This window comes from Marmota flaviventris, chromosome 20 (assembly GCF_047511675.1).
Source record: "Marmota flaviventris isolate mMarFla1 chromosome 20, mMarFla1.hap1, whole genome shotgun sequence".
NCBI classification, from domain to species: domain Eukaryota; kingdom Metazoa; phylum Chordata; class Mammalia; order Rodentia; family Sciuridae; genus Marmota; species Marmota flaviventris.
The window spans coordinates 4,595,463-4,619,984 of NC_092517.1; the positions used below are offsets into that span (position 1 = coordinate 4,595,463).

Sequence of the window (24,522 nt, forward strand, 5' to 3'; positions counted from 1 at the left end):
CACAACCCAGCCCAGCTGCTCCTGGGTGAGGGCTCTGGGAGCCCCTTGCCTGGGCAGGAATTCACACTCAGCCTGTGGATAGATGCCAAGGCCACCCAGGAGTTCCAGGGCGCCATGCCCTCAGCACTGCGACCTACTGCTCCCAGACCTGTGCTCCCAGCCACCTGTCCCCAGGTCTGGGGCTTCTCCTGCAGCCCCTGAGGCTGAGCTCCCCTCCCCCTGGTGCTTATCAGCTGGGTGCTTCCAGTCCTAAGGGACTGCTGACACTCTGAGTCTCCTCCAGCCAAGGAGCTGGCCTAGACAGGGGGACGCTAGGCTGGGGAGGCCACCGTGAAGGGAAGGGATCTGTGCTCAGGGCAGGAGCTCTGACCCACCATCTGCCTGTTGAGTCCCTACAACACCAGGCCTTGATTCCTCGTCTGTCAGAAGGAGGTGGCAGTCCTGGGCACCCACTCAGAGCTATTCTGAAGATAAAGGACAGGAACTGGAGAAGGGCTAGGGACAAGGATACTTCAGAGTGGCTGAGAAAATGCTGTCACCTGGACCTCCCACCGTCCGTCCCCTTCCTCAACACCATTCTTCTTCACACTTGGTTGGCCTGCTGCCGAGCTCTACCCCTGAGACGTGGGCCAGCGTCCTCTCTGCTGCACCCGCAGATTGAGGGCAGCGGCTGGCACAGAAAGTCTCGAGTGCTCTCCACGTGGACGAATGAGCAAAGGAACAGCTCGACAACGACTAAGCCAATGAACCCCACTCATGGAGCACCAGGGCTGGATGGACCCCGGAGAGCAGAGCTTCCTGTTCTCTTCCTGGTCACGGGAATAGGTCATTCTGTGCTGGTCATGAGGAAGATTCTTGAAAATAAACGGATGGGACCTCACGCTGGGGGGCCTCCCAGGCACCTGGTGTGGCTGCAGACTCTCATGATGTGACAGCCAGTCCGAGGAGGTTCACTGATATAGCCATGTGCCAAGAGTCCCCCAGAGAAGAAAGAAAACCCATCTCTCTAAGTGACCAGCTTTCCTGGAAAGATAGCCTTTGACTGATGTGGGCTGGAGCCTTCCCATCTCCAAGGAGTACAGAGGCAGCCCTGAGAGTGTCCAGCCACGTGGCCACTGCATCCAATTTCCACCAGGAAGAGGAAGGCACCTGGGAGGGGGGCCTGGGCTCCCTGTGCCTCCCTGGAGGCCCCCGAGAAGCCTCCTACAGTGCAAGCTTTGTTCTCACCCTGTGGCTGAACTCCAGTTGCTTGTGTTTGCTCATCTTCCTGGCTGTGGGCAGAACTGGGGATTGAACCCAGGGCCTTGTGCATGTGAGGCAAGCGCTCTACCAACTGGGCTATATCCCCAGCCCCTGAGACGCTGACGTTCACTGTCATCATAGCTACACATTTAACATGCACGGCAAGTCTACCTTGGAAGGCATTATGATGGGCTGTGTAACACCTGGACTAAGTTTTCCACTATTCGTTTTGATGAAAGTCAAGTCTTAACCATGATTCGCCCCAAAATGAGATGAAAATGTCACATTCAACAGCACACACGGTCTCAGGCCTTCGGCAATGTCCTGTACTATATTTCCCACAAACTAAATGCTCCAGAGTGACCCTACTTTCCTGTTTGTAAAAGGACTTGGTATCTTTTTTTTTTTTCCTTCCTCAATCTCTACTGTTGACAAAGGTGATTTATCACCTGCCGGGGTCCTGCTACTCAGTATTACTACCATAAATCGTACCTTTGCGACAACGCCCTTATCTGAGAGAACAGATAGCATCGTCCACCGCTGCTGCTCGTGTCAATGACCTTTTATTTTAGAACGGCTCTGTTTTCGTTATAAATCCTTAAACATATTAACAGAAGACACTTTCATAGCAAATGCCTTGGGTGAGGGGCAATTCTGCTGTGGTCACCATCCTGCTTCTAAGCAAGGGCACAATCCTTAAGTCAACATGTTCCCCAGGGGCCATGCTGAAGGACATTTTTCAAAGACCAGTGCCATTTGGTGGGAGTCAACTCTGGAGGGCCACATACCTTTTCAATCAAAGCCACAGCTGCAGACCAGAGCCCCTGCCTGGAGAGAAGCGCCCCAGGGCTCCCTCCACCTGATCTGTCCTGAGCAGGTGGCCTCGCCCTGAGAGTTGACCTCTGAGCAGCTGCTCAGAACACAGCAGCTCAGGGCAGGAAGTGGTGTCAACAGTGTGTCCCGGGTCCTGCCTACACACAGCTAGGTCCGCTCCTTTCAGAGTCTCAGGCTGGGACAGGACAGGCAGGGTAAGGAATGGAAGAAGCCTGCTAGGTTTGGCAGAACCATCGTGGGCCATTTTGTGCTGTGTCACAGGCAAGTGACAACATGGCTTACAGAATATTAAGTTTGGGGCCAGAGGATCTTAAAAGCTACTCCATTTGGCACCTGGCTTCTGCAACAGATAAGCAGGCTGCAGTGAACAGCTAGGATTTGGGGGTTCATGATCACCCTCTCTTCAAACTCGATAACACAATCTGTTCACAGCTATCACGTTTACCAGGATTGATCTAGTAATGTGTGGCCACACTGATTGATCTCTCTTATCCCTGTTTCAAAGATTTTTAAAAGCACTTTCAAATGATCAAAATTCTTGTGGTTAAATTGCTAGCTGATAACCCAGCTGGGCGGAAATCCAATCCCAAGCTCTTCTCCAGTAGATTCAAGTTGACTTACAGAAGAGACAAAAGGCAACTCATTTCTTGGAATACATTCATCTCCCAAGGCCTCAAAACCTGTGAACTGAGCTGCCATAAACAATGGATGTCCTTCAACAGATAACTGGATAAAGAAAATGTCTATATACACCAAGAAACATTACTCAGTCATAAAGAAGAATGAAATTATGGCATTTGCCAGTGAATGGCTAGAATTGGAGACTATCACGCTAAGTGAAATAAGCCAGTCCCTAAAAGCCAAAGGCCAAAAGTTCTAATATATGGATGCTGACACACAATAAGAAGGGTAGCAGAAGACTAGAAGTTCACTGGACTAGACACAGGTGATGAAGGGAAGGGAGAGGGACGGGAACAGGAAAGACAGTGGAATGAATTGGACATCCCTTTCCTATGTTCATATATGAATATACGACCAGTGAAACCCCACATCATGTACCACCACAAGCATGGGAAGTTGCACTCCATGTATGTACAGTGTCAAAAAACACTGTTATATATGACTAAAAACAAACAAACAAAACCACCTGTGGACACCAGGGAACCAAGCTACCTGGTGATCTCCACCAACGACTCACATAAATCACACTGCGCACTCTGCCTGTCAAAGTGTAGATAAATCAACCTCTGTTGGTGGCATCCTGGATCTTAGAACAGTCGAGTCACTGCCAACAGCAAGACAGCAGTTCCCCCCAAGGAGTGCTGTCCCCAAACAGCAACTAACGGGTACAAATGGCAATAATTAGATTAACAGCAAAGCAGCTTCGTGTTCCATCCCCACCCCAACTCTAACAAAAACCAGTCGGGCCCACGTTTGAAAACACTGCCTGCTTATCATCTGGATCTCAACAGCTTCATGGGACACCTGGACAAACTCCTGCAGTTTTGAAAAGGTGGTCCCCAGAGCTTAAGGGCTGGAGATGGGAGAAGAAGTAGGAAAGGACCACAGGGCTCATCAGCACAGGCAGGGTCCAGCTCGCCAGGATCCCACAGTGTGTCCCCGCCCCGGGCCCCTCTGAGCCCACAGCAAGACGGGAGGTTGGCTGTGGCTAGTCGGCGGGAAACCAGTGGGGCTCACAAAGGCACGGGTCATTCTTCCCTGTCCCAAAGGCAGGCCTCTTTGAGGTCCTAAGGTGACTCTGGCAGGACAGAACCGCCCCCGCAGATCGACAGCCAGGCAGGAGCTGCAGGCCCTCTGTTGCCAGGGAAGACGAGCGAGTATACAGCAAACCCCAGGATCTCCAGGAGTGGTGGCGCTCGCCTGCGTTCCCAGGGGCTCGGGAGGCTGAGGCAGGAGGATCACGAGTTCAAAGCCAGCCTCAGCAACTTAGTGAGGCGCTAAGCAACTCGATGAGACCCTGTCTCTAAATAAAATATAAAAAGGGCTGGGGAGGTGGCTCTGAGGTTAAGCGCTCCGGAGTGCAATCCCTGGTTCCAGAAAAAAAAAAAAAAAAGGGAAAACTCCAGGATGTGCTTTTTTGGGAGGAGCAGCGTGTGACAAGGTAAAACGCAGGTATGTTAAGAGGACCAGAAACAAAACCTAGGGAGAACTGTCCTCTAAGAGGAGATGCAGCCGCAGCCGCAGAGCCAGGGCTGCATTTCAGAAGCAAAACTTTCCAGCAGAAGTCAGCAAACTTCCACCTACAGACCACTTTGGCCCACCACCATTTCTTTAAATAAAGTTTTATTAGAACACATCTGAGCTCATGGGTTTACACACTGTCTGGGTTTGTTTCTACACCACGGTAGCAGAGGCAGGACACCGCAACAGGGACCTCGTGGCCCCAGAGCCAGCATTGACCACGGGCCTTTTACAGGAAAAGCTTGACAGCCCCTTTCTCTGGGTACACATCAATGGCGAAAGTCCATGTCACAGAGGACTTTTCATCTTCTAAACTGATACCAGCCCTCCAGAAACACTTTCTAAGGCTTTAACATATAAGCACATACGTGTGTGCGCATGAATATGTGACTGGCCTCCCTGCAGGGTGACCACCCTCAGCTCTAAGCAGGAACCACGCTGGAACACTTTAAAAATTTCACTACAAATCAGAAGGGTGTTTCCACCCTCCTCAAGACAGGCCTCCGCTCTGCCTGCCCAGCTGCCAGCGCTGGACCTGGGGAAGGGCAGGTCCTGTGCCCGGCACACCCTCTGCCAAGCATGCTCTGCAGGAGACAGGAAGGCCGGTGATGAAGGGGCAAGTCCCCTCCACCTGGCACCCCAGAGATCCTGCAGTTGTCGGGATCAAGGGCCTGCTCCAGCCCTGCCCGGTACTTGACATGCAGCCTGTGACGGAGACACTGTGGGACGTTAATTACCTTCTGGGAGACAGGCTGCCCTGCCAGCGCACTCTGACCCCTCTCTCTGAGCCTCTTGACTGCTAATCTCCTGCCACCAGGAGAGCCCGCTCCAGGACAGACATGCCTCTGGCTAAGCCCGTACAAAGCTTCGCATGGCGCGTGGAGCACATGACCACACTCGGGGGTTGAGTGAATGCAGAGGGTGGCCCAGAAGTGCCTCCCAGCCTTCCGGGTCCCTTGAAAAACCAGAAGTGACCCTGAGGAGTCCAGCCGAATCAACACATCGCTGCAAACAGCCGAAAGGCACCAACTGGCATTGACTTGGCCCAAGAGACACCAGTTACAAAAGACAGGGTTCCACACGCTGTTGACACTCACTGCTGTTATGAAAAAGATGAAACCCTCTGAGCGTAGAGATTCTCTGCCATATGAACCTATTACCTATTTCTTAAACAAAATGAAACGTCTCGAGGTTCTGTTGAGCCACACCTCAGAACAGAGCCATCCGAGCCCTGCCCTTTGGTGAGCTGAGCTGGGGTCTGTGACCCCACGGCTGGTCCTCGAGACAGCTCACAGATGACTCCCCGTTTGCAGAGCTCAAAGGGATGTGGAGCCTGAAAAAGCCACCTCTGGTGGCCCATTGTCCTGTAACACTGCCCACATCCATGAGGGACGGCAAGTCTCAATTTAATGGCCAGTGCTGGGGCGCAGAAAATGATACCCCCGAGCATGGTGCCGTGACAGGCCACATGTGCCAAACTGCAGCCTCAGGGCCACCCCGGCCTCCCCAGCCCCCTGCCCCATCCTGGATCCAGAGAAGGGTTTTCCTCAAGTTCCTTATCTACCTGAGGCTCCACCCACCAAAACGGAACCCCATTGCCTTTCATCTTTGTAGAGAAATGTCATTAACCAGGGAAGATTAGACTTGCATCCAGGAAGGAGAGACTGCAAACTGAACAAACATCTCACCTAGAACGCAGAGGGACTTTGCCCCCGGCCATTGTCCGAGCTTTTGGACCTGTTATCTCCCCTGAACCCCACTGACTCCTCCACGCCGTTCTTTCTCACCCCGACCCACAGTGTTGGGTCGGGAGACTACAAAACTTTGAGTCAAAATAATTCTTTCCTTCTCTCAGCTGTTTTTCTCAGGTATTTTCATGGTGATCCAAAACTGGCAAATAAAGTGTTCCCTTCAAATGCAGACGCTGGACCGAAACATCTAATGGCACGGTGCTAAGAAGTGAGGTCAAGGTTCCACTCTCACAAATGGGACTAGTGCCCTGAGGAAAGGGGCTCCCTTGCCCCTGCACCATGTGGGGACACAGCAACATGAACCACCTTTCAAGCAGAGTGTCAGTCTCACTAGACACTGACTCTTCCCGCTCCCAGACTGTGAGCAGGAAATCCCTGTTGTTTATTAATCACCTAGTAGGGGGGATTTTGTTATAGCAGCACAAATGAACTAAGTCTTATCCTGTGAGTTATAAAATATAAAAAATAGCTAACGAATAGGAATTAATTCAAGGTATCAGTTGTTTAGACCATTAGGTGTGCCAAGGCCAGTACGAACAAAAATTTGTTTTAAGTTTTTTTTTTTAACTTGCAGATTCCAACAAACTCGCTGTAAGTACTAGTAATGATTTCCATTTTTTTTGGATGAAAACTTGGAAGTGAGTAAGTGTTTACAATTAGCCCCAGTGTGTAACTGACAAGAGCTGACCCTTCAACGAGCTTTTCCTAATGTGGGCACTGAAAACGCCCCTGGGCAGGAGCGGCCCTCACTGCTAGACAAGGAGCAGGCCCGCCACCGAGGACCTATAATAACGTGCGACTCAGGGTCATTTCAGGAACACTGAGCCACTGTTCTCGGACCTCCCAGCAGTTTAGAGCCATGAATGCAGGCCCAGCCCTAAATGGACAGGCTGTCTACTCATGGACCGCTCCCAGTAGCCACAGAGCACGTGCGTGTGGCCACAGGGACGTCTAATAGTTACGCTACACGCCTTCTGATACAAGAAAAGTTATGTTCCAATCTGGCAAAGCAGCAGTGACCCCCGTGACAGGAAAGCCCTTTCCATGTCCCTAGGTCCCCACCCACCATGTCCTTGGGTACCTCATAACTTTGACTCTTCTATTCTGTGAAGGGCCCCTATGGGGGCTCGTTAACCCAGCCCAGGTGAGGACATAGTTGGTCTGGACTGAGGGAGGGGACGGATGTTCAAAGCCTGGTCTAGGTCCCTACAAACAGCTGAAGAACTAACAGGAGGCCTCGGTGAGTCCGTGGAAGCCACGGGCGGGACAAGAGGGCAGAGGAGACACTGTGGCCAGAGAGATCTTTGGCAAGAAGATCCAGAGCTCTCATCCGGTCCTTACAGGTGCCTGTGTTACCAAGAACCTCTAACTTGACAGATGACGCAGCCCTGATGCAGGGCCCCTGGCGCCACAGTGTGCCAGCCCAGGCAGGAGGTGGCTCAGCCCCTGGCGTCCTGCTCTTCCTCCCGTGACGAGGCTGCAGGGCTGCCCAGCCCTCTGTGCCTGTGCCTCACTCCAAGGACCTTGCGATGTCCCCCCAGAGGACAACTGGACATACAGAGGAGAGGACTGGGTTGGACTCCATCCAAAGATCTGCTTCCTCCAGGGACAGCAGGGCCTCCCCCATGGCCAGTTCACCCGAGAGGCCACTCCTGGGATATCTGTGGTAGGTCAGTAACTCTTCCAGTTATCTAACTCACTGTATCTTATTTTTCTGATTATGAAGACATCTACTTATTGTGGATGCTTCTTTTAAACTCATATGAATGTCCATTATATGTTTAACCCCTTGGAGCCAAGTCTCAGGGGTACAGAAAATACCTATAAGGATGCTGAAACAGTACGGCTTCCAGGTCCCCCAAATGCAGAATAACGGGGGGATGTGGGATGTCAGCGGGTGACCACTGGATAAGTCCGTATCACATCCGCGTGATGTAATCACGTGTACTTATCAAAGCCAACGAGCCACGCCTGTGTGACACGCTAAGAGGAAAGCCCGGCAAAAACGAGGACAGTAGGATCACACGCGTGTAGAGGTGACCAAGGAGGGGCCGCTGTCCCCTGTGAACACGCACGTCTTGTCTTTGTGGGTCAAGGAGAAGCGTCTGGAGGGCTGGGCGGCACCGGCCTCAGAGAGCGGCAAAGAGGACAGGAGAGCCCAGAGATGCGTCTGACTCACTTTAAAACTTCTACGGGTTCTGGGATCGCAGACAGTCCACGCCACTTCATAGTTCTGGGGGGCAGGGGGGCACTCAGAAGAACTGAGACTATAATAAAGAGACCTCAGAATCCACTCCTTCCACTGCCATGACTTGCTGTATACAAATTCTCATTATCTCCTAACCCTACGCCAACTTTCTAAAACTAAACTCTTATTTCATAAATAGCTGGTTGTTTGCTGTGATAATTGGTGGTCTCTGTCTTTCTAATGACCACTGTGTGTGCACAGTCTGTACTAAGCCTGGGACATAAAAGAAAGGACACAGCCAGATGTGTATCTGTACCAACAACAACCAGGCAGGTGACACGAAAAGGCACTTAACCGGAGTCTCTGTGGTGTCCCTTGTGAAATGAGGACAGACTGCCTGGGGGAGGGGGACACAAGGCACCAAGAGGACTGCCAAGCTCCCTTTGGAGGCTCACCAACGGAGATGGGACAATCACAATGTCGAGCGCTTGCTGGGTCTCAGAACTCCTCCACGAGCCACTGAAATCTTGCCCCATAGTAACTTATTTCATCAGCACCCCTCCCTGGTGACCCTGGGGCTGCCCTTCTCATCTTCTCGACATTAGGACGGAAGTCTAGAGGAGCACCTGCCGGCGGCTGCACATGTGAAGCACAGGTGAGCTGGAGCTGAACCCAGCGGCTGGCTGGCCTTGGACACCACACTGTCCACAGGGAAGGAACCCAAGGAAGAAGTTCTTCCACCTCAGCATCTCTGGGGAACCTGTCACCGAGTGACCACACTGGCCACAAGAGCCTCCCGTAGGAGTCCCTATTCTCAGCACCGGTCTCCAGACTTTCCAAGGGGAACATATGCATGGGCCCCAACCCAGTCCACAGGTGACGTTCCAGACTCTCTACCTCCCCCTGTAGGCCCATCAAATCACACTCGGTCAAGGGGACTCGGCAGCAGGAGCGCGTCTCCTCCCAGCCCCGTGAGTCCCTCCAGTACCCAAACCAAGCCTATACACAGGAAGGGACGGCCCTCCACCAGACCAACAGGACGGGGAAACGTCCCAGCCTGCACCCGTCTAGGACCTCCTCCCTACTAGGTCATGGCAGGAGTATGAGCCCCAAGGAACCGTGCATGACAGACAGCCTCTTGTTTACCAAGGACAGAGTGAAGGAACCCACATTGGGCTCCAGTCGTGGGAACCCATGACCAGCTTACTGAGCACACAGGCTACCTGTGGTCACAGAACAGTCACTCACCAATCTCCAGAAACCAGAGACGGTTAGCAACACGGGCACCACCCCTCCAGTCCTCTAGGCCACGATGCCAGTCCAGTTCCCTTAAAACTCCCAGAGATCTCAAGCTGGGGCTCTGCTGCGCAGGTGGTCGCCAACGGGAAACCACCAACAATCACCCTGCGCTTTCACATCCAGCCCACTGCCCTTTTATTCCTTTGATAAGGCCAGGGCATTCCCGCTGTCTGGTGAGGTGCATGGTGGGGGGAGGCGGGGGAAGTGTCCACTTGTAATGCTCTGGTTTTGCTTCTGAACTCTTCACGAGTGGAGCCTGGCAGCCTTGTGCCACCAGCGTCTTCCATGATCACTGCCAAACTTCAGGGATGGAGGGAGGGAGGAAGAACTGTGTTCTGTCATGGATATGCTCATCCCTGTTAGGACCTAAGCAAAAATGCTATATCAAATGCCCTCAAAATCCCCGCAAGTGTTAACAAGAGCCGCTGACGCTGTAGAGCGCTTACCTCTCCCTGCAACCTTAGTGACTAAAGGGTCACTCACAGCCCATACCCCAAGAGATAGAGAAACCAGCACTGTATTTATTTATCGTTTCCCTTCTGAAAAATCCTTTTTATCACCCTTCAAAATAAGCCATTTTCATGCAAGTCCAGGGAGCCCTCTAGCTGTGAGCTGCCCACACAGAATCCCACAGGAGGGGCCCCTCCAGGACTCCACGGAGAGTTTGGGAAGAAAATGAAGCTCCGTGAGGCCAACCATCCTGAGCTTAGGGATTCTGGTTTTAAAGTTTCCATCAGCCAAGGCTATTAGAAAACATGTCGGGAAATTTCTACTGAAGTCCTTCTCTTGGGTCTTTCGGTTATATGAAGATTTACATTGTGCTCAGCTCACCGTCCTCTCCATGGGGACCTCCATCCACTCTCAGCGGAGGACACGTATCTCCAACCCCTTGGCAGATACACAGCAGGCCTTGGCCATGATCTCCATCATCCAGTCTCTCCGGGTGCCGTCTAGGAACAGGAGGCCCCAAAGACCCTTCCTGAGGCCTTTGATTAACTCTATTCTTTGCATTTCCCCCTACAGGAGCCCTCTGAATGATCCGTGTGGTTTATGGCTTCCCTGAGAACTCGGTTTAATGAAGCGACGGTGGCAAAGGAATCATTTCCTGGAACATGTACGAAAATCCCATCACGACAAGAGTGGCTGAATGTCCATGGAAGAAATCTGGGTGCTGCCACAGAGATGGGCACTGGCGCCCTCCAGGATTGAGTCTATGTCCTTACAACTGTCCTTACACAGGCAAGACAAAGGTCAGTGAGGAAGAAGGGGACCAAGGTGGCCAACGTTAAATATTTTCCAAATATGGTGGCAAAGCTCCCAGCTCCGTGGGCACCAAGCCCAAGTGCCAAAGGAAACCCACACTCTCATCTCTCAACGAGCAAGTGAACCAGAAATAACACAATTTCCCAAAACCTATGGCTGGACAGGACTAAGAAAAATGTTTGCTTAAAAGATAAAGACTGGAATTCATAAATGCGGCAGGCTTTCTTGTAAAAATTTAGTTTATAAGTCCCCGAAAATGAACTTCTGATTTTCTTGCGATGCCATTTATCTTTTTTATTTTTAAAGCAAAATCAGGGCTTTCTCTGGCAAGGCCGTTCTCTCCCGTGTTTCCAAATAAAGGCACTCTCTGTTCCTGAATTCCTCCTGGCGCTGGCAAGAAAGCTATTTTAACCTGCTGCTATTCCTGTACGGACAGCTGGCAGATTCCACCTGTCTGCGGGAGGTGTTGTCAATGTATCGGATGTCCCCCAGACCTCATGACACAGTGTCACTTGCCTTGAAAGCTTCTAATGTTAGCCTGCCTGCTGTTTTACCCTCAGAAGTTGATCATGTGACTTAGAAATCTATTCTGGGGTCAGGCAGCGACTCTACCAATGGGACCCTGCACCAGGCACATTGCTAGGCTGGGGGGACTGGGGATGCACCGAGCTCAGCTGCTGCGTCCTGCTGCCTGCAATACACACCCAGGCAGGCTCTGTTTTGGTCCTTCCCTACCAAACTGCATACTTGTGAGTGACCTCACTGGAGAGTCCAACTGATGGTGGACTCAGAGGTCTGTGTGTAACTCGCAAACTTCTGGACAGCACCTGGAACACGCTCACAGCATGTGCCACGGAAAGCACCCACATCAAACCTCAGGCTGGTCCAGATCTCCTCAAGGAGGGTGGATGCTACGTTGCACGCCAAAGATCCACATGCACCAGGCGCAGGGGCACACTCCTGTAACCCCAGAGGCTCGGGAAGCTGAGGCAGGAGGATCACGAGTTCAAGGCCAGCCTCAGCAAAAGTTAGGTGCTAACTAACTCAGTGAGACACTGTCTCTAAATAAAATACAAAACAGGGCTGTGGATGTGGTTTAGTGGTCGAGTGTCCTGGAGTTCAATCCCTGGTTCTCCTCGCCCCCCCCCCCAAAAAAAAAAAATCCCCAAAACCTCCACACTCAAACCACCTGGGCTTCCCAAGGCTGGGCATGGGTCCCTCTGTGGTAAGGACGCCATGATGCCACTGCGCAATGTCCGACACCATCATCCATTGGAGGCACGGAGTACCCATGAACTTGGCCTTTGGCAGGAAGTGCTCGAGTCCAAGGCTGACAGGTAGGGGAGCTTGTTTTTGGCAAACACAGTCATAGATCCTAATATCCAATCTGACGACATTCTCTTGGCAACGGGCTGAGACTCCAAGTTGCTATAAGCAGATGGGACAGACTCCAGGGTACAGCATCAGAAAAAGGCATGGGCTGGTGCCCTGGACTGTAGCTCTGGGTTCCAAAGCAGAACGTTTTCAAACCGTGGGCCATTGAAGTCAACTTAGTAGGTGGCCAAGAACGTTAAAAGAAACAGGATAAAAGAGCACTATCAGATTGCACTGAAAGGAGTAAGGATAAATCTCTCATGAAACTTTTTCCCATTTTTATACACGTACAAAAGACCCATCTGTGAGTGCCACATTGGGTCACGTAAAAAACGTATTTCCTGCTGCCGGTCCACACCCCAAAGTCTGCAAAACGCTCTCCTGGAGAGCAGTCTAGCCTGAGAAGCCTGTCCTGGCTTTGGGCTGTGTCCACTAGAGAATGTACGTGGTCCATACCTACAACAGGAACGCAGACAGATGGTCTAGTTTTCCCAAAAGCCATTAAAAACAAAACATTGTTGATGAAAGAGGAATTTCCCCATTTGTGGCCTTGACACTGACATTTAGCTTCTGGCCTCTGAAATCCTTGGACAGTGATAGGATTCTTTCTCTCTGCAGTGGATTCCTATTTCCAAATGTTCCTGGTTCCTACACCAAGCAAACCATTTAGCTCAGACCAGAGCATGGAGTGACAACCAGGCTGGAGTTGGGGAGCACCTTTTTGGGAGCAGTTGCATTACTCTAGGTGTCTCCCAGGGACATCACTGGGAGATGAGTGTGGATCAGTGATTAAGTGCCCCTGGGTTCAAGTGTGGCTCTGGGCTGGGCTGTGAGGACCCTTGGGAGCCATGATGAGCAGGTCATTTCACTGTCCGTCAAACCAGCTGGCTATATCTGCTGAACGGATTCCATGTGAGGCTAAGTGCTCACAGCACCATTTTTAAGAATTGAAGTTTAAGTGTAACACACCTGCAGAAAACACAACCCCAATGGACATTGCCATGGCTTTCCACAGTGGAACACACTCAAACCTTTTCCCAGATGGAAAACAGAATTGGACCCTCATCCCAAACGCTGCCCTGGGCTACTCCCAGTCACCATCCCAACTTCTAAACACCACGGAATAATTTCTGCTCTTAATAGAAAGCAGAGCTCAAGGATCACAGTTCTCGGCAAGCAAAGCATCGAATTGAAATCTACTGTTTTGGGCTGGGGATGTGGCTCAAGCGGTAGCGCGCTCACCTGCCATGCGTGCGGCCCAGGTTCGATCCTCAGCACCACATACAAACAAAGATGTTGTGTCCACCGAAAAACTAAAAAATAAATATTAAAAAAAAATTCTCTCTCTCTTTAAAAAAAAAAAAAGAAATCTACTGTTTTCCTTGTAACTATTTTTACTATTATCCTCTATTAACAGCAGGTGCAAATGGCTTCCCACCTACACTGACAAATTCCATTTCCACTAACCCTTTAAAATAAATTTAAGTTAACATTGCTTAAAGGAAAATGTTAAGTGTTTAGCTAAACAGGTGGTGCATGTATGGCAAAAAATGACCAGGTGATGAAGGATTACTGTTCCATAGGAAATGCTAGCTAGCTTGACTGGCTACCTCTCAATCTGGGAATACTCCCTGGATGAAAGGGTTGTTTTTTGTCCCCTTGCCCCATGACACAGAAGGACTAATTTTCTCTCTTGCATAATTTTTCCCCCCTGTGCTTGGATCAAGCCCAGGGCCTCCCACCAGCTAGGCAAGTACTCTCTATGGCTGAGCTGCATGAGCGACCCTCCTGTGCAATCTTTGGCAGCATAACGGTCGGTTCTCTCAGGAGACCGTGTGACGGTATTTTCATATACTTCTGGCTTGTATTTCTTACATGCATTACGCTCATCAAGCCTGGAAAGAGACAATTCAGAATGAAAGGAGGCACACCTGATGTCTCTCTCCTGTTGAATCTCTGCCAAGTTCTAAAAGCTCTCTGAGATCTGGGATCCTTTTATAATAAAGGTCACAAACAGCTCAAATAATTGAATGCCTTAAAATTGTAATTGTGTAACCAAACACAACCTCCTTCCATCCTCTTCTCCCTCCATCAGGGTAATTCCCTGTATATTGTGCTAAGCTCATAATCCAATGGAGGAGACCTTCTGCATCTCACTTGAGTGGCTTCATGTACCAGGCAAATGAACCTGAGCTTACCTAGGATGTGCATCCCAGGTAACTAAACCTCGATGTCAAAAAAAAAAAAAAAAGAGACTCCCTTGCCGCCTCCTTAGGTTGTACTACCTGCCCCAAAGACTCTTCTTTCATTTTTTATAAACAGTAGACCATGTTCAAAGCAGCTTAAAACTTCATACAATTTGTCTGGGGCTCCAGTAATTTGTCTGGGTCTCATGCATAACAAAGGTAAAATGGCACAAGCTGACCTGCTGTGCTTACATGCCCAGGCACACAAGTCCCTCCAGATTCTATACAGATCCCTTCATACATGTACATCGGGACAAGCCCTTTAACTCAAAGTAATTGGAGAAATCATTTTTGTCAAAACACAGTCCGTTAAGACTGGCCAATGAATACTAAGGAGCAGCAGGACTGACGTGGATGTGAAGGTCAAGATGAGGTTTCTCTGAATGTAGCTTCATCAAGCTCAGAATCCAGCATCCTTGCTCTCTGCGATCAGATCTCTCTACAATTTAACACAAAGGGGACAGGTCCTCCAGGCACCAAGACTGGGGCTAGGGCATTTGAGTGGAGACACTGTAACCTATACAACGTTGTTACCATTATCATTAGTCCTTGAAAAGGAAGGGGAAGCCAGACACAGTAGCGCAAGCCTGTCATCTCAGCAGCTCAGGAGGCTGAGGCAGGAGGATTGCAAGTTCAGAGTCAGCAACATAGCAAGATTCTGTGTCAAAAACATAAAAAAGGCTGGGAGTGTGGCTCAGTGATTAAGTGCCCCTGGGTTCAATCCCCAGTACCACCCCCCCAAAAAAAGGAAAGGGAAAAGCAAGACTTTTTATTCTAGTTCTCCAACTTATCTTTATACAACAACCAAAAATTAAGATGTTGCTCCACTGAGAATATTAAGAAATTTCAAGATTTCAATAAAAATAAGGAAAAAAATTCTTTGCTCCATTTCTTCCCTTCTGCATTTCTTTGAACCTCAGATTCTAGTCCCAGTGCCTACGTTATGTATATATCTTATAAGCATATAGGACTCAGATATTTCGAAAAATGACACAAAGCATCAGAAATCTAATAATAATCCTGCAATAAAATCTTGCTTAATCCTGAGGTACTCCCAAGTCATTTAGGCTAAAGTTTCAAAGAAGTAATGGGAATATGTGTTCCACATGCAGTTTCCATGCCCCACCGTACTCCAACATGGAGGCCGCTGTGTCCATTGCTAAATGATCTAACTGATAATTTTTGTCAAGATAATGCTCAGTAGAAGTGCTTCTATTTGCCTCTTTATCGTAGTTTTCAATTTTTCTACGTTGCTGTAATTACATCATTGCAAACGTATGAAAGTGTTACCCTAAAAGGAAATTCAATGAAACTCGCAACCTTAAGGAATGACTTTTTTCAAGGAACACCAGTTCTTCACAATGTGAAGAACATCTCAATATTCCTTGGAGTCCATGTGACAAGGGGAACCCTAATCTGTTCTGGCACTTTAAAAATAGCTGATATTGAACACACACTTGTTGGGCTTTATTTTTAGAAGGCTTAAGTCAGCACACATGCGATCAATTACCATGCTGTTCACACCAGGACGTAAATTCAGAATTACTCCTGATTGATCAATTATCATGATTTATATGGCCTCAGGAAGCGGCAGCCCTCACCCGGTCCAGATTCAAAGGGTCACTAATTTCAAAAAGAAGCCTCAAAACAAATTAAAATGGTCTGTTCGCAACTGTAATTTCAGTTTTATGGAACCACGCCACCACGTGAGAATCTAAGTGAGGACTCCCTGGAAGACCTCCAGGACCCCGCCCCCAGAGACCTGCAGGAACAAGGGACACAGCTCCTCCCCTGTGGGCAATGTTTTTTGGGGGCCAAATTTACAGTGTCCAGAGGCTTGCAACATTTCATGATGGCAACTCTGTGGGACAGACAATACGGCCCAGGTTTGCAGAAGAAAGCAACACTCAGAGGAGAAGCTTTCCCAAGGTCACGGAGCCAGCAACGTCAGACGCAGGTTTCTAAAGCCGTCTATTCCAGAGTCCAGGCGGCTTAACCACTGGAGATGCCAAGTGCCCCGCGAATTAACCTGGTATCAGTCATCTCCTTTGGCTGGAGGGAGAAGTCAATGCACATCCCAAACGTGGTGTGCACTTGCTCTTGGTTGTTTTTTCCACTGTTATCCTAAGAACTCGGGAATCATGAAGATTTTACAACAAGTTATGACAAGGGATAGCTCTAAATAATTCATTTCTTTGTATTTTTAAATCAATGCCTAATCATTTTGGGGACACACAGGTTGCGTGTACCTGGCTAATGAGTTCTCACATCAACATGTCTGAAAATACATTTCGTAGCAAAGATTGTTCTATGAGACAGGAGGATTGTGAGTTCAAAGCCAGCCTCAGCAAAAGTGAGGCCCAAAGCAACTCAGTGAGACCCTGTCTCTAAATAAAAGACAAAACAGGGCTGGGGAGGTGGCTCGCGGGTAGAGTGCCCCCGAGTTCAATCCCTGGTACGCCCCCCAAAAAATTATAAAATTAAAAATAAAAGAGCAAAAACACTATCTTCTGATTAACAATCAATATCATCAATTTTTCCCATAACAGCATTCTGCCAAATATTAAAATTAAAAAAAAGAAAATATTTAGCTTATTTTAAAAATTGACTGGAATTTTTCCTTTGGAGGGCAGAGGTGCGGTCACAAAAGGAAACTCCTTGAGGGGTTTGGTCCTCCTGATTCCTTCGAGCTGTCAAATACCCATCAGCACCAGCAGAGGCAGTGAAAGAAATGAAGAGAATCCAGAGTGGCAGCAGGCAGCGGGCAGCGGGGTGCAGGTGGGACCCAGACTCCACGCTGTTCCATGTACTGCCAGGAAGACACAAGCCGGAAGAAGTCGGAGGTCTCCACGGAGAGGGCTGCCCTTGTCCTGGCACTAAACCACACCAGCCGCCTGTTCTGTGGCTGAGAGAGGATGTTTAACCCTCATTAGAGGCCATCCTAGGGCTGCAGCTACCCAGCCCGGGGCACATGCTCTGAGCTCCCAGGGAAAGTGGCATCACTGCCAATCAGAGCTTTTGGCGGCTCCTCTGCCCTTGAGCCTTCCCCTCTGCAATTCCCAGCCCCAATTCTGACTGCCAGCACTCCCTGCCCTCTCCCCTCACAGCATTCTCATCTAAAATGCACCGTGCGCAAGGCTCCCCAGCCCTCTCCCACGAAAACTGACTTGACCAGCACTTCACAGCATCAGTGAAGTCAGGCCACCCCAAACACACCTTCCAAATGTGATAAAAGGCACCTGGCTCTGTCTTAAAGCACCACTCAAGAAACTCAACGAGACACAAGTCACTTCTGAGGTAGTCTCGATTTTAAAATGCTTTCTTACTGAACTCGTGTGAATGAACGGTCACAAGGGTACATGTGACACTTCTCTGTGGTCAGCGCTCCTGCTGAAGCACCCTGTGTGGACACCATGGAAACTCCAGGGGGCAGGAATGGGAGGTGCTCTGCTGGAGAGAGGCTCTGGATGCAGCATCTCATAAAAGACAGACGCCCAGACACTTCTGCACCAGTGCCTGGGCCGTGAGCTGCAGCTCCCTGGAAAATAGGCTTACTGCAGAACAGGGGCAGGAAAAAAACCTCTGACAAACTCAATCACAGGGACATTCTCCAAAAGACCTGGCTGCAGTCTAAAAACACCAGAGGCACCGTGACACAGGCCTGTGATCCCAGCTGCTTAGGGAGGCTGGGGCAGGAGGACCCCAAGTTCAAGGCCAACCTGGGCAACTCGGTGAGACCCTGACTCAACATAAAGGACAGCATGGGCTGAGGCGGAGCTCAGGGGTAAAGCACCCTGGGTTCAATCCCCAGCACTGCTGAGTAAATAAAATAATCAGAGGCACAGAAGACGAAACTGAGAGTCGTTCTAAGGAAAAGACCAAAGAAACATGAAAGATGAATAAAAGTCACGACAGTGGATTTTCTTTTGCCCTAAAGGACATTATGGGGACTACTGGTGAATTATGAATATATTCTGTAGATTAGGTAACAGTGCTAATTAAGCACTGTTAATTTCCTGGCTTAGATAACTATCCTGTGCTTATGCAGGATAACGCTCTGTTTCTTTAAAAAAAAAAAAAAATGGAGGGGGAGTAGATAGAGAAGGATGAACAGAGTAGATGCTAATATCTGGGTCAAGAGTGGACCAGCATCCATGCCTGTGGGAAGTTATGTCAAAATAAAATTAAAGGAAAAAGCGTGGCCCTTCCATCTTTAAATAAAAGGCCCGCCGGGTTCCCTCACATGCCACTCTGCAGCAGACCTGGGCTCAGGACATTACCCTCCCACCTAACAATAACAAGAGGAGGGCTGCAGGGGGCTCAGTCTGCTAAAGGGAGCCTGGCTCTGGGAGGGAGGAGACAGTAATCCTTTCTCCTGGGCAGGGGACCTTGGTAGCAATGACAGAGGAGCTCAAGACCAGCTCAACAAAGAGCATGCAGAAGAGAATGACTGTTGATAGCCCAGCCTCGGAGGTGCCAGGGCTTTGGTGACCAGATCCTTGGGTTTGTGAATCACAGTGCTTTGGAGATGAATGTGCATTTACAGAAGCTGGTAGGGGAACAGTTACTGGGAACTGGGGAAGCGGGGGCCAGGGGGCTTACATCTCACTTTCATTGCACCCAGAGAATCCAGTTCTCTGCCTCGAAGCAGAACAATACATCTGCTAATGGGCGTCATTTAACACCAAGGGCAAGGAGCCCAACACAGGGACAGCTCCCTTCTCCCCCTCACAACAGCCTGAAGAACAGCAGAAAATGCAGTTGTGGATGGCAGCTCTGCATCCTTCAGAATCCCAACAGAGAGGGAGTGCAAGGGCGTGGACTTCCGGGCAGGCCACGCCAGCGAAGACTGTGTGGAGAGAGAGCCGAGAGCGACACAGCGAGCATCATGTGCCTCCAGGTGAGGTTTCTGGTCTCTTGGAAAGTCTTGGCTTTCCTAGGATGTTGCCAAGTGAGGTGGTCACGACACTCACAGCTCCCCGTGGAAGTCAACTGCGGAGGCAGCCACTGAGCAAGTGCTGGACCAGCCGGCTGGACTGGCTGTGAGATGCCATGTTCCCGACGTGCCACCTCCCCAAGGGATTTCCCAGGGTAGTACTGACAGTGGAACATGACTGGCTAGAGTGGACAGCCGTGCCCCAGGGAAAGGCGTCACACTGGTGAGGAAATCTGCTTGGATGGAATAGTCACACGTTGGGCACTGGGACGATTCCTCCAAAGCAAAGGTCTCAAACTTCTTGAAAGAATAGAAGCCCACTCCTTTAACTACTCTGCGGGGCACTGAGATCTTTAACAGATAGTTCAGAAAGCAGGCTCAGAAGCCGAAAAACCACTGGGGCAGTTACCATTTCCCATGGGGTCTAAAGGACATTGTGGAGCCAGATACCGGGGTGAACACCTGTCATCCCAGGGACGCCAGAGGCAGAAGCAGGAGGATGGCCAAGCTCAAGGCCAGCCTCCGAAAGTTCAAAGCCAACCTGGGCAGCTTAGTGACAGCCTGTCTCACAGTTTTAAAAAAAAAAAAAAAAAGGTGTGTAGTGGGGAGGTGCTGTGGTGTAACTCAGTGGTAAACCACCCCTGGGTTCAATCTTTAGTATTGCAAAAAAGTAAAATAAACAAATAAAAGATACTGTAGAGAAACTAAGTTTCCAAATAGCCACTGAGTACCTGCAATCTGAAGCAGGGTCAGAAGCTGTGAAAAAGGCCAGGGGCAGCTAAGAGGTATGGGGGGCCAGAGAAGACCCAGAACAGAGCCCCAAAGCAGACAGTAGGTGGGAACTTGCCGTTTGTCAAGAGCCAGCTCTGAGGCAGGCTGCCCACAGGACCAGGGCAGATGGGACACAAAGTGCCAGTGGCCAGCTCAGCCTCTCTGCGCCATGTGGCCTAGAGGGCACTTGATCCAAAGGGGCCTGACACGCCCTTCCCCAGATCTAGCACAGGCCAGCTCAGGGCTCCCTCCCAGGAAGGGGCCCAGTAGTCGGCCATCATGCAGTCTCAGAAGACAGGAAGGGGACAGCTCTGTCCTGGCTGCTGCCTTGAGGTTTGGAGCTAGACAAAGTGTACCCCTGGTTCCTCGGAGCCCTGTCAGTGGAAGCTTTGAAAATCTGGGGGAGAGGGGCTTTTCACCATCACAGTGATGGGTGGTGCATGCACCAGAGGTGACAGAAGTCCTCACATGCACACAGACCCCTGCTATAAGGAATGGCTCCGTGTTCAGCACAGATTTCAAATCCTGGGAGACAGACCCGGCTCAGGGTCTGTCTCACACAACAGCATAAAGGGCTTTTTCCCAGTTTAAATACACATAGATCGTACGCTCATGTTCAAAGCCAATTTTCCCACAACAGTCAAAAGTGGAATCACCCCAAGTGCCCATCCATGAACGAACTGATAAGCAATATATATCCAGACACGGGAACATTCATTACTCAGCCTTAAAGAAAAGGAAAGCCTGAGACACACACCACAGAGGAACTTGGAGGACACCGCACAGTGAAATGAGCCAGACCCAAAACTGCCAATGTGGCCCGGTTCCAGGTACCCGTCAAATTGATGGGGACAGGTCGCCAGGAGCTGGCGGGGGGGCGGGGGGGGGGCCAAGTTAATACTTCCTGGGTGCATTGTTTCAACTGGGGAAGATGGAAGTGCTCTGGACGTGGATGGTAACGTTGGTTACACCACATCTGAAAGAACTTAATGCCAAGAAACTGTCACTTAAAAATGGTTAGAATATTGGGGCTGGGGATGTGGCTTAAGTGATAGCGTGCTCGCCTGGCATGCGTGCGGCCCGGGTTCGATCCTCAGCACCACATACAAACAAAGATGTTGTGTCCACCGAAAACTGAAAAATAAATATTGAAATTCTCTCTCTCTCTCTCTCTTTAAAAAAAATGGTTAGAACAGCCAACTGCATATTATGTATATTTTATCATAGATACAGAGAGAGAGAGAGAGAGAGAGAGAGAGAGAGAGAGTTAGTTAGTTCTAGAAATGTGGTTTCCCTATAAATCAAAGGAAAACTGTACTTGGTTGGGCCAGAACTCCACCGTGACCAGTTCACCACTGCGGAAACCTGTGACCTGGGTGGCCACTCGGGGCACCCGAGCTGCTAGCACCGCCCTCCCGCACCCTGCAGCTGGCACCCCTCCTTGTCCCCACACAGAGACACAGCGGCTGTCAGGGTCCCGTCTTCCCAAGCCATGGTGCCCAGTGCTGCCACACTGACCCACTATCAGAAGCCATCTCCTTTTATTTTTCTACTACTTGGCAGTCGACATTTTTACAATTCTGTGTGTGTGTGTGTGTGTGTGTGTGTGTGTGTTACTTGTGAATGTTTTTTCATAATGGCTTTAGTGGCATTTTAAAATATTTGTTCTACAAAAACTGGGGTGGGGGTGGGTGGTGGGACTGGCTTTGATGTGGCTGAGGCCCCGTGTTCTGTTCAGGAGACAGAGCCCCATCAGAGCATAGGACGCCACCCATCTGCCTCTCTGGAGTTAATATAAGCAGGATCTTGCAAGAATTCACATTCTCACGGTGGAGATCTGGCGGCTCCCCTGAAGTATGTGGTAGAAAACAAGAGCACCTCCGACTCTTGTCAATGCTGAGCCCCCCCACCCACTCACCCACACTTCCCACACCCACTACACACACATACCAACACACACGTAAAATAATCGAATTCATGGCCCCTGGCAATACACTCAGACACAGATGAGGTGAACCAAAGAACATATTTTCAGTCATGGGAATCACTGTATCATGTCAAAAGAGATTAGAACTTGCCTGGGAAGGGCACGGTGTGTCAATTGCAATTACGCAGAGATCGTCTCTCTATTGTGAGCACCCCCCTTCCCATCTCAACACTGGAACATGATTAATATTTTACATACCGTCCAAGAGGGGAGTGTGACTTACCAGAAACCGTACTGAACATTTCAAATACAGATCATCCCTTTGCCAAAAGAAAATCCTGCCCAGCTGTAGTTTTCTCATTTGCAAAACACAAGAGCAATGACATTCCATTACTCAGAGAGACCGGCTGTTCCAGCAGACCCTTGGCAACGGAGGTTGCACTTATCTTTCTGAACCAGAGTCTCAGAAAATGCGTTCGGTCTCCGAAAGAGTCATTTGATGCATCTGAGCTCTTTAGAAACGGGCTCTTGCCCAAGCAAATTCCTGTTAGGGAAAATCCATTCCCCTGACCTGGGAAGGACAAAGAGTAACCCTCAAACTCGAGGCAAGAACAGTTCCAAGTTTAAGGACTTCAGTGACAGTCAAAGGGCATGCAACAATATTCACACTGTCCTCAAGACAAAATCAAGTACCCTTTGAATTCCTAAGGGACAGCCTGCAGCCTCCCACTGGCAGAAGAGACCCTTGAGCCTCCATCATCCAGGTCCTTTCCCTGTGTTGTGCTGAAGGTATGAATCACCTCCACTCCCTGCACTGCACTTGGCAGAACGGGTCCAGAGTGTTCCGTCTTCTGGAAGTTCCTTTCCCCAGAGAAGCTCATGGCCACACGCCAGGGTGACGCAACCCCACTTATGGCTTAGCTCATGGTCAAGCTCCCACTCGGTCCAACCCCACATTTTGGAAGGAGCCACAAAAGCACTGAGGAAATGCAGACACTCCACAAATGTGTCTGGAACAACAGACGCCCACCGTCTCGGGGCTGTTCTCCTGGTTTCCTGTTTGATGCACTGTATCATGACCACGGCCCGTGGGCGAGTTTCTTGTGGGATCCAGGGTATCATCTTGGACACTCTTATTTGCTTTCTCCCTAATAGAAGGCCCAACATATTTAGCCGTGGGTGTACCCATTAAAAGAGAAATCAAAATGAAGCCAAACAACAACAAACAGCAAAAAAATGTAGCCACGTACATCAAGTTTTGCAAATGGAGGCCAAACGATGCAACGAGGGATGTTCTTCCTTCAGCAACCCAGAGCACCCTGGGACACTGCCCACGTCTATTCCAAAGGATGGCACGGGAAGGCCCAGAGAGCCACCTTCCCCAGCGCAGACCCAAGCCTGTGTGCCAAAGTCTGAAGTGCAAATGAAGGGAAATCTGGCGAGGATGTGAGGGGACCCTACCCTTACCGCTCACCCCTGGGTGACCAGTGACAACAGGCAAACAGCAAAGAGGACAGCAACGAGGGTACAAAAGCCACAGTACCCTGTGGGCTCCAGCTCCAGAGCCGACATCATCACATCCCAGTGACCAATCTGCGCACGGCCACAAGGGCGGGTGCAGCGGGGACCGCCTATCTGGTCCCAACCAACATCCAGCTCTCCCACAGTTCTGCACAGAGCCCAAACTGAGCATCCAAATCAGATGCAGGTGCGCAGGGAAGGAGCGGGCCGTGAACACACACTCACCATCTGCTTCTCTATATGCAACAACTTCACACCACAGCACTCAACGCGCCCCCTGCTCCGGCACGACCCTCAGGAGAAGCACACCTCCTGCCCAGCCGTCCGTCCGGCCTGAGGCCTCCCTCCACGACCAAGCATCGCGCTGCGAGCCAGATGCAGAAGGCAAGGACGTTCAGCCTGTTCAAAGACGCTGGCCAGCATCACTTACCTCGATAATCCTGTCGTGAATCTGCAGGCCTCCTTCCTTGGCCGCCGGTCCGCTCTCCACTATTCTGGACACAAAGATTCCCTCGCTGGATGAGCCATCTTGATTGTCCTTTGGGTTAAGAAAACAAAGATATGAATGTGAGGATGGGGGGTAAAAAATACCGCACACCCCTCGCTCATCAAAGTGGCAATCGGGTAAAAGCTGCTGGTTTCCCCTAATTGGTCTTAGACTAAAATATGCCCACACCCACGGTGAGCCATCTCAAGTCACAGCAAAAATCCTGCCACTTCCAAACCAAAGTCCTACTTCCCCATGGAGTGTCTCCTTCATTTTATGCATGTTTTCCAAAATATTTTAATGCACCACCTTCTTAAATACTTGTTTGTCATGCATGCAACTAGGATTATGCAATTTCAATTCTTATGCCCTTCTCTCACTTAATTCTAGAATCTTGGAGCTCTTCCACCATCAATCACCCGTCCTTGTCTGCCCCATTTTTCTTTTTTTTTTTTTTGGTGGCACCGGAATTGAGTTGAGC

General features: G+C 50.0%; 1 protein-coding gene across 1 annotated transcript in view; it reads right to left on the reverse strand.

The window, feature by feature from the left end:
* The window catches only part of Pdzrn3 (PDZ domain containing ring finger 3), a 206,509-nt gene that overhangs the window by 160,102 nt on the left and 21,885 nt on the right, over positions 1 to 24,522 (reverse strand). The window contains exon 3 of the mRNA XM_027931940.2: positions 23,985 to 24,092. Within this exon, the coding sequence (XP_027787741.2) occupies positions 23,985 to 24,092 (108 nt within the window). The remainder of the gene's footprint in view (positions 1 to 23,984; positions 24,093 to 24,522) is intronic.